At 39.1% G+C, this 15,112-nt stretch overlaps 3 protein-coding genes across 5 annotated transcripts; 1 reads left to right on the top strand and 2 right to left on the bottom strand.

Annotated features, from left to right (window-relative positions):
• The first annotated feature begins 687 nt into the window (after positions 1-687).
• On the top strand, positions 688-5,696 carry LOC140977089 (plastidial pyruvate kinase 2-like). Its single transcript, XM_073441652.1, has 12 exons — positions 688-1,173; positions 1,359-1,649; positions 1,948-2,113; positions 2,494-2,628; positions 2,775-2,885; positions 2,994-3,082; positions 3,474-3,536; positions 3,657-3,832; positions 3,966-4,068; positions 4,187-4,335; positions 4,567-4,675; positions 4,934-5,696. Exons 1-12 carry the CDS (start codon positions 928-930, stop codon positions 5,039-5,041), a joined length of 1,746 nt encoding a protein of 581 aa, XP_073297753.1. The 5' UTR covers positions 688-927; the 3' UTR covers positions 5,042-5,696.
• LOC140977087 (uncharacterized) lies at positions 5,548-9,443 on the bottom strand. Of its 2 annotated transcripts, XM_073441651.1 has the most exons (3): positions 9,227-9,443; positions 8,386-8,751; positions 5,548-8,011 (listed from the first exon to the last, which is right to left on the bottom strand). In XM_073441651.1, exon 3 carries the CDS (start codon positions 7,696-7,698, stop codon positions 5,794-5,796), a length of 1,905 nt encoding a protein of 634 aa, XP_073297752.1. In that variant the 5' UTR covers positions 7,699-8,011; positions 8,386-8,751; positions 9,227-9,443; the 3' UTR covers positions 5,548-5,793. The 2 variants fall into 2 exon arrangements, with proteins under 2 accessions (XP_073297752.1, XP_073297751.1); XM_073441650.1 differs by lacking the exon at positions 8,386-8,751.
• A 1,287-nt stretch (positions 9,444-10,730) lies between these two features.
• Positions 10,731-14,068, bottom strand: LOC140977086 (uncharacterized). Of its 2 annotated transcripts, none has more exons than XM_073441648.1 (3): positions 11,805-14,068; positions 11,518-11,709; positions 10,731-11,398 (listed from the first exon to the last, which is right to left on the bottom strand). In XM_073441648.1, exons 1-3 carry the CDS (start codon positions 13,952-13,954, stop codon positions 10,837-10,839), a joined length of 2,904 nt encoding a protein of 967 aa, XP_073297749.1. In that variant the 5' UTR covers positions 13,955-14,068; the 3' UTR covers positions 10,731-10,836. The 2 variants fall into 2 exon arrangements, with proteins under 2 accessions (XP_073297749.1, XP_073297750.1); XM_073441649.1 differs by having other exon boundaries at positions 11,228-11,403.
• Positions 14,069-15,112: the final 1,044 nt, after the last annotated feature.

Raw genomic sequence — 15,112 nt, 5'->3', positions numbered from 1 at the left:
ATTGGAGCACTTGTTGCTATTTCTGCAAACAATTGAACCACAACTCGATCCCCTTCAAATACAGTTAATTTTCTCACGACCACGTCCATGGGAAAGAACCAAGAGAAAAAAAAATGAAAGATGAAATATAATTGTAGATCAACTTATCTTTCTCGGGATTTTTCTTTTAAAAATATGTGATTATTATGAATTCCATGAAATAAGGTTTAATCTTTGGTCTTATTAATAGATGGTGGGTATAATATAATGACATATCGTAGAATTCAACAAGATATCTAATACTACTGAAGTTGATATGTACCTATGTATACTCTTTTGAAAGCATGTGACATAATATAAAGACTTGTTGTAGAATCCAACAAGATATCTAATACTACAGATGTTGTAATGTACTTATGTATGCTCTTTCGAAAGTATTTTTCCAATCGATATCAATCTTAATTTCAACGTGATCAAGATTAACAAAAAAATAAAAGTAACATGTAAGCTCTTCTACAACACCAAATGGTTGTCATCACTAGCTACAGCATTCCATAACCTGCATATTTTTAAGACAATTCGATTCGATTTGTACCCATGATAGATGTTATTTCCAAGGATGCCGAAAATCAAAAGATGGCAAATAAAATGATGTTTCATTATTATCTAACATGCTCGAACGTATTTACTCTGTGGTCTAGCCCGCAGGCAATAGCAGCTCCCAAAGCTAAATCTCAAAACGCGACGTCGTTTAGTGGTTAGCTGTTGGCCTGAAAGCAACACAGACCCAACTTTCTCCCATAAAGCGAAGCGATACAAACGAAGGACGCCTCGCAAACTCCAATTTTGTTGTCGATTTGTGCAAAATCTTTCCCAATTTGTCACCTATATCTCTCTGCATTCATCTCCGCTGATTACTCTCTCTCTTGTTGTATCGTGATTTAGGCGATGAATACAGCGGTGTCGGCGCGGTCAATGCATGGCGCATTTTCGCCGAATCCTGGCTCTGGATCACTTGAAATCCAATCCAAGAAGCTGGAGCTGAAGCCAAATGTTGGTTTCATGTCGGAGGCTTTGGCTCGAGCCGAGAAGAGTAGTAGCCGCCGTGGGGTTGTCCACTTCAGCGAGCCGATCAGGGCATCCGCTGGTGTCCAGACGGAAGCCATTAAAGTGTCCCCTGAAGATGCTGCCAAGGTTTCGTGTTTTCATTTTTTCGCTGATTTATTTGGTCGTAGTGTGTGTTTTGGGGGTGAATGACTGCGTTTGTATTTGTTTGTCTTTTACTGGATGATATGGACTCCTATCTGCGTGTGAGAGAAAATTAAGTACAGCAACATCTATTATTGATGCATCTTTCTCGTTGCTTGTCTCTTGATCAGGCAGAGGAGCAGCAAAATGAGTATCTACAAGGAATTCAGCAACTTGACAGCTTACCAGAGGGAATGTGGTCTAAGCCTATATTCAGGCGCAAGACAAAGATTGTTTGCACTATCGGTCCCTCTACCAACACCAGAGAAATGATATGGAAGCTGGCAGAGGCTGGAATGAATGTTGCTCGTCTTAATATGTCCCATGGAGACCATGCATCTCATCAGAAGGTCATCGATTTGGTCAAGGAATATAATGCCCAAGCAAAGGACAATGTTATTGCCATCATGCTTGACACCAAGGCAAGTCTTTCTTCTTTTGGCACGCATGAATTAACTGGGGTGACAAAACGGTCCTTTAGTTAAAACTTCAGCCAAGTTAATCACACTTGCAGTTATATCGTTGATGGAAACATTTGTCAATAAAGGATGTCATAGGTTTGAAAAACATCATTACATTTATGGTGAATTTGACATTTCCATTTAAAATTATATCCAGAAGTAATGCTCTGCAAGGCGTCCATTTATCTCTATTTTACATGCTTAAGTGTTGTGCATTATCATCTGATGTATCTGCTTTTGGTATTTGGTTTTTTTTAAGGGTCCTGAGGTTAGGAGTGGCGATTTACCTCAGCCAATTGAATTGAATTCTGGTCAGGAATTCACTTTCACAATTAGAAGGGGAGTCGGATCGGCAGACTCTGTCAGTGTTAACTATGATGATTTTGTAAACGATGTAGAAGTAGGGGACATGCTTCTTGTTGATGGTATGATGCTGTAACTTTTCTTTCCTTTTGTTTTCTTTCCTTTTGGTTAATGACAGATCAACTTCCTTGCTCCACAGAAAGATTTGAACTGTTATTCCAGATGCAAAATCGATTTGGTTCTTTTGGACTTTGTTGATTAATTATGATGTTGGCCAAACCTATTGATTTATAATCAAGGTCATATAACTTCACCAAAGCCTACGGATGGGAATTTGTACATCACAAAATTGAACTTTTGAGCACTTCCTTGGTCGATTTACTTACTAAAGAAATTTACTCCCGCAGTTTTGTGCACTTGCTCGTACTGAAATTTTAGTCTCAATATATTTTGATTTTGCTTTTACCTTTGCTTCTCTATTGACTACCTCTTGTCTTTTTAGGTGGCATGATGTCATTCTTGGTAAGATCCAAGACTGATGATTCTGTGAAATGTGAAGTTGTTGATGGAGGAGAACTTAAATCCCGACGTCATCTTAATGTTAGGGGAAAAAGCGCCACACTTCCATCCATTACAGGTCTGACTCAGTAATGATATTTTTAATATACATCGTAGCTTTTTTGTCCCATCAAGTTAAATAATCATGTAGCAAGTGCTCAAAATAACATTTCTTTAGGATGTGCTTAGTCTCTGAAAGGACCTTTTGGTGTTTATTTGCTGCAGAAAAAGACTGGGATGATATAAAATTTGGAGTGGACAATAAAGTTGACTTCTATGCTGTTTCTTTTGTTAAAGATGCAGCTGTGGTACATGAATTGAAGAATTACCTGAAAGGTAAACATAAAATTTTATCGATTTATTTGCTGCTAGAGAACAGTTAATTTTACCTGATGAACTAAGTTATGGTCTTTAACTTGAGGATTCATAATCTTTACAATGCAGATTGTGGTGCAGACATCCATATCATAGTGAAAATTGAGAGTGCAGATTCCATCCCAAATCTGCATTCAATAATAACTGCTTCTGATGGGGTTAGCACACTGATGTTATCAATTCGTTGGAAGAATATTGTTACTTCCATTTCTTTTAGTTTGAGACGATCAAAACTCATTTTGAAGAAGCCAATTTATTTTGAATAATCCCGACAATCAAGTCTCAAATGGTTTTAGTTAGTACTTATTGTGTTGACTGGTGTTTATATTTTTCTTAAAAGCTGTTATTTATCCATTTGAAAAAGAATACTAGAACTCGTACTATTGTTGTCAGCAAGAGGGAAACAGCTGGAACAGCAGGTGGGCTGTTGAGGCAGTACTCCATTGGAGCCAAACTGCTACTTCTCTTTTTTGAGTTATCTCTACTTTTAATCTGGTATTCATTTACCAAATACATTGAGGTCATGGTCATTTTTCTCTTCTTTCTCAGGCCATGGTTGCCAGAGGAGATCTTGGTGCAGAATTGCCAATTGAAGAGGTCCCTTTGTTGCAGGTAATCTTATGACTTCTCTCTGCCTGCTATGCCAGTTAGAGCAGAAGAAACATGAATATTTCTACAGTTCCCTACCAACTCCAAATTATTTTCCAAGAAAGCAAAATATGACAACTGCAGGAAGAAATTATCAGGATATGTCGTAGTATGGGAAAAGCCGTCATAGTGGCCACAAATATGCTTGAGAGCATGATAGTTCATCCCACACCTACCCGAGCAGAGGTCTCGGATATTGCCATTGCCGTTAAAGAAGGTGCAGATGCAGTTATGCTTTCTGGAGAAACTGCTCATGGGAAGTAAGTAAATTGGTTTTTATTTTGACATTAAATCTCTATCCTTTTCTCATATATTTTCTTGCACAACTTTTGTTGTGAATGAATTGACCTCGACTAAGAAAAAATTGTTGAATGATTTGTCTTTCAATGAAAGGTTTCCTCTCAAAGCTGTCAAGGTAATGCACAATGTCTCCTTGCGGACTGAAGCTACTGTAGTGGGTGCACAAACTCCTCCAAATCTAGGTCAAGCCTTCAAGGTAAGTGCATTCTTGTTTAGCAATTCCCAAGCCAATGCTCTTTGCATGATTTTTATGCATGCCGATGCATATCCTCCTCCATGCAGCCCAATTTTACCATGTATTTGGGTATATGCAGAACCATATGAGTGAAATGTTTGCTTTCCACGCAACAATGATGTCAAATACGCTTGGAACTTCAATTGTTGTTTTCACTAGAACAGGATTCATGGCCATTTTACTGAGCCATTATCGGCCTTCAGGCACTATATTTGCCTTTACAAATGAGTAAGTATTTTTATATTATTTCAATTGCATTGCAGCAGCTTTTAAAAAATGATTGTACGTATTAATACGAGATTGTGTTCATTCAGTCATAGCATTTTGGTGGCTGAAGATAAACTCTCAACTGAATTTGATTATTCGACAAGTTAATTGGGAAAAATTATACTTGTCGAAAATGATTAGTCTTGACTAGTCCATTTCGTTAACAGATTTTTGCCATGCAACTGTTGACAGGAAGCGAGTACAACAGAGACTGGCTTTGTACCAGGGTGTCAGCCCCATTTACATGGAGTTGTCTTCTGATGCTGAGGAGTCATTCGCCGCTGCTTTAGATTTATTAAAGGTGAACACTCAATAGTATTAGTATCGGCCTTCCCAGTAGTTTCTACCAGTCGATGATCTACAGCTAACATTTGCTTGGGAATATTATCCCAAGTAAACAACTACGTACATTCTCTTGCCGTTCTTCGACCAATGGGGAAAACTGAGAAGCTAGTGGTTTCCAATGCGTTCAAGCTTCCCTGAAATGTCTATTTTCTTATTTACTGTGCAATAAAAACCACCGGCTCTCATCTCACGCTGAATTTTTGCCAATTTACAGAATCAGGGAATGGTGAAAGAAGGCGAGGAGGTTGCTCTGGTTCAAAGTGGCAGGCAGCCGATTTGGCGGTTCCAATCCACTCATAACATTGAGGTCAGGAAAGTGTAGAAGGGGTGATGACATTGGATACGACCACTCCTTTGCATTACATTGTAATGATTTTCGATGTGTAGATGGAAAACATCGAGTGCGGGTTTTTCTTCTATTTTATTTGCTTATAACTCCGCCGAACTTCTCAATTGTCGACTTTCTTTAGTTGTCATTTCTTACCATCAGTAGCTTTATACTGTGATAATGATTTTGTCGGTTGATGAATATTATAAATAAAGTGGCGGGAGGATTCCTGCAAAAATCTGACTTTGCCCAATTTTTGTTGTTCTTTCCCTCAACTATTTACAATTTGACGGTACAATCGAAGATACGATATGTTTCGCATGGCTAATGCAATGAGAAGTAATGGGTGTAAATTTTTTCCCCCGAGGGATCATTGGGTGTATAATACAGTTGAATTGTGTAAACTCGTGTGGGTGTCATGCATAGTAACTAACCCACGAGTGCATCTCACACAACCTAAATAAAAAGGTCGAAAGCCAGAGGAAATGACCAGCAGCAAATCAAGCAAACTATGGTTCAAATACAGATGATAATATTTACGCATAACAGAGTCAAACCTAGCTTAATCTGACACTGTAGAAATCCCAATACCACACATTAACTTCAGACACTTATGACATACGCACACACTTGTACATTTTGTGACACTGTAACAAAAAATAACAATTTGTTATCCACCACGGCCAGACATCAAATACACGCACAAAGCATACTAGTCGACTGAAACCAAGAAAAAGTGCTTACAGTCAACTATGAGTTCTAGGATAGGGCTCTCCTGGCTCAACACCACCACTGATTTCTTGAATATTGTTCCTTGTACCACCCCTAAGCATTGCCATCAGGCTACCTCCATGCACCCTGCCCTCGGGAAGAGAGAGATGATTCAAGCAAGCATTTCCAAAGGTGAAATTCTGGTTCGGCATATTTGGTGGAGGGAACAACTGTGCATGATCGAGTACGGTGATAGGGTAAGAAAGAACGTCTCCAGCTGCAGAAATGCCTTTCATTTGTGTAGATGTTGCGGAATGTGTGTCATTAGTTGTCGAATCCATTCCAAAGCTTTCTTTAATTGGTTTGTTAGGACATTGAGCACTGTGGGCAGCACACAGGCCAGATTTTCCCCTAGCAAATTTATCGCATGGAACCACACATGTACCACCAAACTCTGAACCCAATTGTCCCCAAGAACATCGTCTTCCTCCACCATGTGCCTTGCAAAAATCTGTGCTCCCTTGAGCACTCTTTGGGCAACCTTCGAACTGACACCTTTTTCCGCCACCATGGCCGACACAATAATCTGTGCGCCCTCTGGCACTCTTGGTACATTCAAGAATAGCACATCTCTTGCCCCCACCATGACGAACACAAAATAAAGTCCCCCCATGCACACTCTTCGAGCATCCTTGCGATGTACATCTTTTCCCACCACCATGGCCTTTACAGTATGGAGTGCTACCTTCTGCACCTTTTGTGCACCCGAAAGATGTGCATCTTCTGCCACCGCCGTGAGCTTTACAAAACATGGTGCTTCCTTGAGCACCCTTTTTGCAGTCTGGGTATTGGCAACGGCGGCCACCTCCATGGGATATGCAGAGTCCAGATATACCCTCGGCACTCTTCGAGCAATTTTCCATCTTGCACCTTTTGCCGCCCCCATGACGAATACACAAGCCTGACTTACCTCTTGCTGCACGACTGCAATTCACATGACTGCACCGTCTACCACCACCGTGACTAATACAGTACTCGGTGCGGCCTTCAGCACTTTTGGTACATCCAAGTTGCTCGCAGCGGCGACCACCTCCATGTGCCTTGCAAAAAGCAGTCTTGCCTTCAGCTCCCTTTTGACACCCGACCCTCTGACACCTCCTGCCACCTCCATGAGCAATACAGAGGCCAGAAGCACCTCTGGCACCTCTAGTGCATCCTTCGAAGCTGCAGCTTTTCACACTCTTTTTGTGTTGTTGATTAGGGAGATCAGAAGAAGGGCCAACTAAGCTTGACGACACTGTAGATGATGAAAATTTTGGTATCACAGATTTAGGATTCACACAACCATGATCAATGTAGAAAAGGGTAGAACTCTCAAAATTTTGTGACGGGGGAACAAGAGGACCAATTCTCCACCGGGATGAAGTTGATCCTTCATCCACCAGTTGGACTGTTGAAGTTACAGCTGGTGGCTCAAAATTACCCGGATGAGAAATTAATCCATGATTGAGAGTGGTGATGTCAGATTTAGAGGGTCCGGTGGATAGGCTCAACTGAAGATCTAAAGTGGGCTTCCTTGTCGCAAATGAATTCAGAGTGCCAGTGGAAACCCTCTTCGAATTGTGTAGCCTTTCATCTCCTGTGTTGAGGCTAATACTTAGACCAAGATCTATAGAAGACTCCTCTTCCGATTCTTTCCCCGAGGATGTGGTGGTGCAGGAAATTGATGAAAGCCCCAACCCAAGAGCCAGAGGAGACCCATCTCTCACATTTGTATGTCCATTAACGTCATTACATTTTCTCTTACATCCGCCTGAAAATAAAGAACTTGGCACACCAGGTGAATTAACATGTACAGCAGAGACAACTGTGTGAGGTAAAACTCGTTCCAAATCTTTTGATGCAGAAGGGAGAGTGGTATAGCCAGGGATACCATCCATGCACTGAACTTGCAACTTGGCCAACACAACTTAAATTCAATTAAAACAAAAGCAATAATTTACCGAGCTTCTGAATTATATGTCAGAGAAGAAGACGTGGGTGGATAAGAAAAGAATGGGAAAAAAACCTATTAGTCAACTATCAAACTATAAAGTCCCTTGTGCGGAAGCAACCACCACTAACAAAACCTGAAGTGTCCTGGCGATCCATTTGAAGAGCCGATAATACGATTTGAGCAAGTCACAAGAGACCAGAAAACATTAACTGAGAATTGTTTAAAGCTGTCGCAGACCCAAACTCCCAACCGTCATCCTGTTTCAAGACATTAGAATCCATTACAAAAAAGAGTTTTCCATAAAAAAACTGACACAATTTCATTAAAAATCAATCTAGTGAAAAAGGTGAAGTAGCTTCGAAACAATAATATCAACTCCATGCAATGTCCACCAAAGCTCGATACACACAAATGTGAATATATGAATTCATAGATTTCTATAACAAATTTACTCAACATAGCAGTGTGCAAGTTCAAATTACAAGACTGAACCAAGTATTTTTTTTGGCTTATTTTTCAAGGGCCCCGAAACTATATGGCAAATTCCCAAGGGCAATAAGATTCCAAGGCAGCTCAAGGGGAAGACACTTTTTTTTAAAAAAAAAAAACCTTGGGAGCCAGCAGCCGCTACCTTTGGTGTACTCTGGGTAAACCAAAAGAATCAACGCGGTAGCCTCTAACCACGCTCATCGGACAAATCAGACTGGTCAAACCCTACATGAAAAACTCAAAACTGAGATGGCGGAGGCAAGAAGAGATGGAGTTCCCCATATCCTACCATTCAAACTACACGGTAAAAATCTGCCGAAGGAGAAGACACTCGACAGAACGAAGTGTGTTCAAGCATGAGAACAAGTGAGTGAGTGAAATGTGTACAAACAAAGAGGCTGTAAAATAAGGGTACAAAATTTCAGAATCCATCATCCTTTCCTTCAATAAGCTCATGTACAATCAAATGTATATGTCTGTCCAATTCAAAACACACTTCAGCATACGTCTGTCAAAAAATAAAAAAAGAAAAGCGATTTTTAATGGAAATTCACCTCACCCTCCCTCAAGAAAAAGCACAAAACATCTGTTGTTTGTCTTATTAACACAAGAAAATCTTGAAGAATGCAAAGAAAATAAAATAAAATCAAATCCCCGACCAAAAAAAAAGCCGAATTAAAGATTTTCGAAGATAAGTTAAATAAAACCCCAAGAAAACTCTGACACAAAATCACCCACGTTCAAACACAGATCGCCTTATAAAATCGCCATTCTTCAATTTCTTCCGGCTTTAATTGTCTTCGCATGCACAGAATCAGAAATAAGCAGCAAAACACGCTAAAAACTAAACACGTCAATTCAGCACAATCCAATTCTCTACCAAGCAATAACACAACTTCAATCACAAAAAAAACTGTATAATAAAATCGATATAACACCACAGAATACCGAATCATACTATTTAAAAAAGAATAGTGAATTACCTCGAAATCTTAAGGAAAAAGTGGCTCTGCGCAGCACAGAATGCGCCTGCGTCGGGCGCAAAGGGAACTAGGGTTCTGAGGTGCCAGCGAAACGAGGAAAAATAGAGAGGTGGGAAGAGACAAAAAAGACCGGTGGAGAACACGAAGGGTAAGTATGCGACTGATTAGGCGCGTGTATATGCTAGTCGCGCAATATCGATCCTCCGCGTGCGGGCGCAGGTTACTACCTATAGGGCTTCACCGGTCTTGTACGTTTTAATGTCTGAATCGAATGTGTATACATAAAATTATTACCGACATAAAAATTTAATAAGATTTTGGAATATTTTAGAGCTAACTTGAATTATCATAATATTATCGTGTAGACTATGCATTGATTTATCATATCGATATCAAGTCAATCAAAGAAGTGTTTGAAACATTAAAAAAAATCATTATTCATTTAAAAGAATGATATTCATTTTAATATACGAGCTGTTAATAAATTGATCATTGTATTAGTATATGATCAAACTAAAAATTCCATTTTATACTTAACAAAAATTGATTTTTTTAGTTTAATTATCATTAATAAACTCAATATATGGTACAAATTTTTTATTTCAGCCTTATTATTTTAATGATTGCTATTTTATATATAAAAAACTTGCTCCAAAAGGTGAAATCGTTCACCTCAGGCGCCTTTCACTCCCGGCTCGACAGGATTGTGAGAAGAGTTAAATCATGGTGACTCAGCCAACCAACAACAGCTAGATCTTATGCTACGCGCGCACAAAGAGCTCCCCCATTATATATAAATAAAAAAAAAATTGCACCTATTATACTAGGTCGTATCTCTAAATTCCAAAAACGTCGGGGAAAAGGTGAAGAAAACGCAATGGGTGTAGCAAAACATCGACTGCAGACAATCAAAATGCTTATGCAAATGACGCCATCAATGACATCATTTCCGTGCTCGGAGTCGTCAATGGTGCGCCGTCGGGACCCACTTAGAATTATTAATTAATTATCAACTATTCAGCATACCGGCGTAAGGTTGTTTGGTTGATAAATTTTATTGAATAGGAAAATGTTATCACCGGTAACTTTGGGTATATACCAATGTCTCATGGATGGAATATGCTCATGTTTTTGTTGCGTGGGTTTCGATCTCAACTTTATATTATTAAATTAAATATCAATTTTCACCGCTTAAAAGGGAATTAAGATTTTGGAATATGTTGGATTTCTACTTCTATTTTGTTCTGCAACATGAAGAGAATATTTGGGTAATATTCCTCTTCGTGTCTTTAGTTTACAAGATAATGATATAAGATCTACTTTTTGCCACTTTAGAATTGAGGAAATTAACGTGGAGATATTTAATTGCTAGTTAATTATTAAAGAAACGAAAATCAGAAGTAACATATTTTCAGTAGCTGAACAACGAAAACCGAAAAACAAAGGAAAAACTACATCAATTTCTTTTGTTACTTTGGTCATAATGAAGTATAAAAACCAATTTATAATTAACATTATTGTTCAGGAAAGGAATAAATTGTTACACAGGTAAGTGATACAACACTACCATGTTCGCATGTTAGATTAAATACATCAAATACACCTCAACTTCAAGCTGTTGATTTGTCCTCAGGAAATATATCTTGAAACAAGGCCTTGGAGACAGAATAAGAGTTTCCCAAATCTTCTTGTTCTTTGTCTTGTCTGGTGCCCGCACGCTTGTTTCCAGTCAATGGTGTTTCATGTACTACACTAGAACCAGGCTCATGCCAATCCTTTCTTTTTGATTTTTTTGGAAGAGAATCCAACTTATCTTTTATTTTCTGCTGCTGTTTTGGAGCCCAAACTCTTTGCAAATCTTGGACCCGGCCGGTGAAGGACGAGAATCTTCGAGCCCTTTCCCTCCGTTCACGAGCTTTATTTAGCATTTGAGAATGATCATTTTCACCAGTTTCTTTTTTATTCTCTTCGCAATTTGAGTACTTGTCTTCTTCTGAGACAGATTGACTAATGCTGTAAGCCTCAGCCTTCTCATGTTTATCTTTCCACGATTGATTGCTATCCTCGCTGTTGAATAATGAAAGACTTGGTGCTTCATCTTCATCGCCGAATGGCAGGAAATCCATTTTTGTGTATATCTTTCTCACGATGTCTCCAAGCTCTTCTGAGTACCTATACTATACTATACTGTCAAAATCTTGATGATCGTTTCAATGACATGTAAATGCTTGGACCCATTTTGGAAGAAAATGAAGAAAATATAGAATTCTAGGTTGAAATGAAACGATTACCTTGCTTTGATGCTCCTCTCTACGTAATCATATAAGCTAATAGGACCATGAATACCTCCTGCCACAAGATATTGAATGATCTCTAAGAGAGAACAAATTTGTTTCAGCAATTTTTGTTTTCGAGATTCCTCTATCATTGCTGAAACATCTGATCGCATAATCTCCAGTCGAAGAAAAATTTGTAGTTCATAACTGTTGCGCGGTTAAGGAAGCACATAAAAATAAAGCTAAATTGCAACTTTAGATGTTCTTAGAATTAGGAATATATAATGAAAAAAAGAGGATACTCTCTGACTATGTTTTCTGATGAACAAGGGGCTTGAGATGCTTTCGAGGGAGAATCTTGTTCCTGATGCATCTCTTTCATTTCCTTAGGTTCCCTTAGGATAAGCTCCATCAATTTGATGTCAAAGGCATCATTGCAAGAACCATCCTGAATTTGCATTTGTGATTGATCGATATGATCATTCTTAGTTGCACGATTTTCATGCAACCAATGAATGGATGATTTGACCACTCGCTGTGCAAGAATATGCAAGTCTATTCCTGATTCCAGACCCTGCTGGATTCTCTTTGGAAGATTATTAAAAAAAGATTCTGAACTCTCTGAGCTTGAAGTAAGCATAGCCTCTTCCATTGCAGATGGAACACAGCAGGCAGAAAATTCCTCCGTGGACTGGGATTGGAGCAATGTTGTTAAGCAATATGGATCGATCTTCTCAATTTGTTTCATCCAGCATTTCAAAAACTTCAGCTTTTTAGAATTTTCAAACTGTCCGGCAGTGTACACCTCAAACAAGTCCATTTGAGATCCTTCAAATGCTGCCTTGCAGAAGGAACTCCATGTCATCTGCTGATACAGTTGAATTCGTTTCTTTTTCCTCTTTCCAACTGCATATTTTTCATAATTTCCAGATGTTGAGGACTCAGTTTGGGAATCAAAATAAGGAATTGAGTCAGGTAAGGCTTCAGCACAAGTATCACGGACCCGATCCTCTATCTTTCGCAATTTCGATTGACTAATACAGTTAGATAAAACATTACCACAGTCCAAGATGGATAGAATTGCCAAATGAGCTGTGAAAGGTTTTAGAATCCCTATGCGTGTATGCCCATTGGCACTCAAAAGGGAGACAACAGCCGAGAAACCGTTTGTATGGAGAAAGCTCAAAAAAAATTTCCAGGTGGGAATCTGACTACTATAATGGACTATACCCATGTCTTTATGCAGTGATTCAAGAACCCTGTCTGCAAAAAAGTCCCCATTACATTTCTTTCCACCTTTTCCCACCTCTTCAAGGAACTCGCGCACAAAAACATGCTCTGAATAGCATCTGATCTTCTTAAGCTCAGGATGTCCAAGCACAGCTTTAACGTACAACTTGAGACTACCATCACCAAACTGACTCAAAAAAGAGTCTTCATCATGGTCTTCACCCTGTGAATCCCTGAGTTCCAAGTTACCAAATGCATTATTGTTTCTAATAGCACTAGACAAACTCTTCAATTTCACAAACTCAAGATCACAGCACTTGTATTCTAAAGGCATCCCCTTCGTATCCAATATCTCAAGATTCAATTGTCCACCGCATTTGCTCTCATCCGTCCCACCAAAATCCACGAAATCAAATGGTAGCCCAATTTGTGGATAAATCAACCCAAACGGCAACAAAGCTGATCCCAAAACAATCCAATTGGTCGAACAAAATCCCCACCCCATTTTCCTAATACAATTCAAAAGAACTTGTGATTGGGTCATGTATTTGTTGTCTAATTTCTCATCATTGATGTTTTCAAGCTGTAGTTCATCGCTATTGACATCATTCCAACATACATGCATATCCCTACTTAAAAAAGCCTCCCTCACAGCAGAAAATATACCATCAAACTTCACCGATAATTCTTCAGAATCATGAAAACTAATAGAATCTAGCAGAAATTTTAGCGGAGAAAACAACAGAACCAAATTCGAAGGAATTTTTAAAAAATCACTAAACATTGATTTATCCCTACCTACAGAAATTTCGTTGTCATTTTCCCAACCGTAGTCGTGAACGAGCTGAAGCAGCGCGCTATGAATATGCAGAGCAAGTGGACTTCCCGGAGGATTTGGCAGATCAAGAAGGGTTAGAACTGAGTTTAGGTTGGTCGACAGGGACGCTAAAGTTTGAAGAGGGAATTTGAAAGAGAGAGATGGAGAGCAGAGGTGGCGAGGGAGCACGTCGGCAGATCTGAGAGGAGACAGGGATGAGAAGAATAATTTGTAGGCAAAAAGAGAGTTGGAGAGCGGCGGGAAACGGAGCAAACGAGACGCGGCGGAGGTTACAGTAGCAATATAGGCCGACTGATTTTGGAAAATGAGGGGTTGGAGGTCAATGAGGAAAACCAGGCGTTGTGTTTTGGAAAAATCTACTAGGTGTGGTTGATTCGCTGCCATTCGTGAAGATCCAACTGTTAGGCGGCGAAAACTGACGTCCGCCGGCGAGTCGGTGGTTATGGAGGTGGAATGGGATCAAACGGAGGACAGCTCAATGCCTTCAAGATCTGGAGTTTAAGCGGGAAAATGAAAGTAGGCGGGGAAATTAAAATTTTCGATTTCTTTAAAATAATATATATTATTATATTTTCCTTATTTTGTGTCCCAATATCATATATATGTAAAAGAAGCATAAAAATTTCCATAAACGAAACAGCCCCCGGATTCGAATTCAAGTTCTCCATTTCCGCTTTGCCGTTTGGGGTTTTGATTTTCAGATTATTGAGAGTGGGTGGAAATTCAGGTGATCATATCCCGAAATTGTTGTTGTTGTCGGAATGATTATTAGTTTATCATTTGGGTTGGTTGTACCACGTCTAATTGTCCCGCAGACCTACTTTAAAAAAAGTCGAGTGAGTCTCATGTGAGACCGTCTCACGGATAATAATATGTGAGACGGGTCAACTCTACCCATATTCACAATAAAAAGTAATACTCTTATCATAAAAATTAATATTTTTTTTATGGATGACCCAAATAAAGGACCCGTCTCACAAATACGACCCGTGAAACCGTCTCACACAAGTTTTTGCCAAAAAAGTCATGTCCATTCAAAATTCCTTCGAATTAAAACCAAATAGTGTGTGAAAGTTGAGGTTACACGTTTCCACACCATTTTTGAATTTTGACTTAGTTTTACAGGTAAGGAATAAATTTAAATATCGTAGATTGTCAGCGGCGGCCGGCGGTGGTCGGCCTTTGGCGGGGGGTTGCCATGGGCGGTCGGTGGAAGGAAGTGGTGGTGAGTTTGAATTCAGGAGAAGGGTAAAATTGGAAAAATATGATAGATTATGAATGTGATAAATAATCATAGGGGATGAGGAGATATTATTTTAACCTACCTAATATAACTTAATCATTCATAGGAACGATTAACTTGATTAAATAAAAAACGTATCAAACGAGTGATTAGGTGGATTTAAAAAAAATAAACTCACCTAATCAAGCAAATCAAAAGCTACCTTAATATATAACATATGCAAGTTGAAGTAAGAGTACGTCATAAAAAAAATGTAAATAGTCCAAATTCTGCTAAAAGTTTGCAGTCGGTCGTACAAA

The sequence above is a fragment of the Primulina huaijiensis genome, chromosome 5 (genome assembly GCF_012295235.1).
Source record: "Primulina huaijiensis isolate GDHJ02 chromosome 5, ASM1229523v2, whole genome shotgun sequence".
NCBI classification, from domain to species: Eukaryota; Viridiplantae; Streptophyta; class Magnoliopsida; order Lamiales; family Gesneriaceae; genus Primulina; species Primulina huaijiensis.
This window is presented reverse-complemented; position numbering and strand designations above follow the sequence as displayed.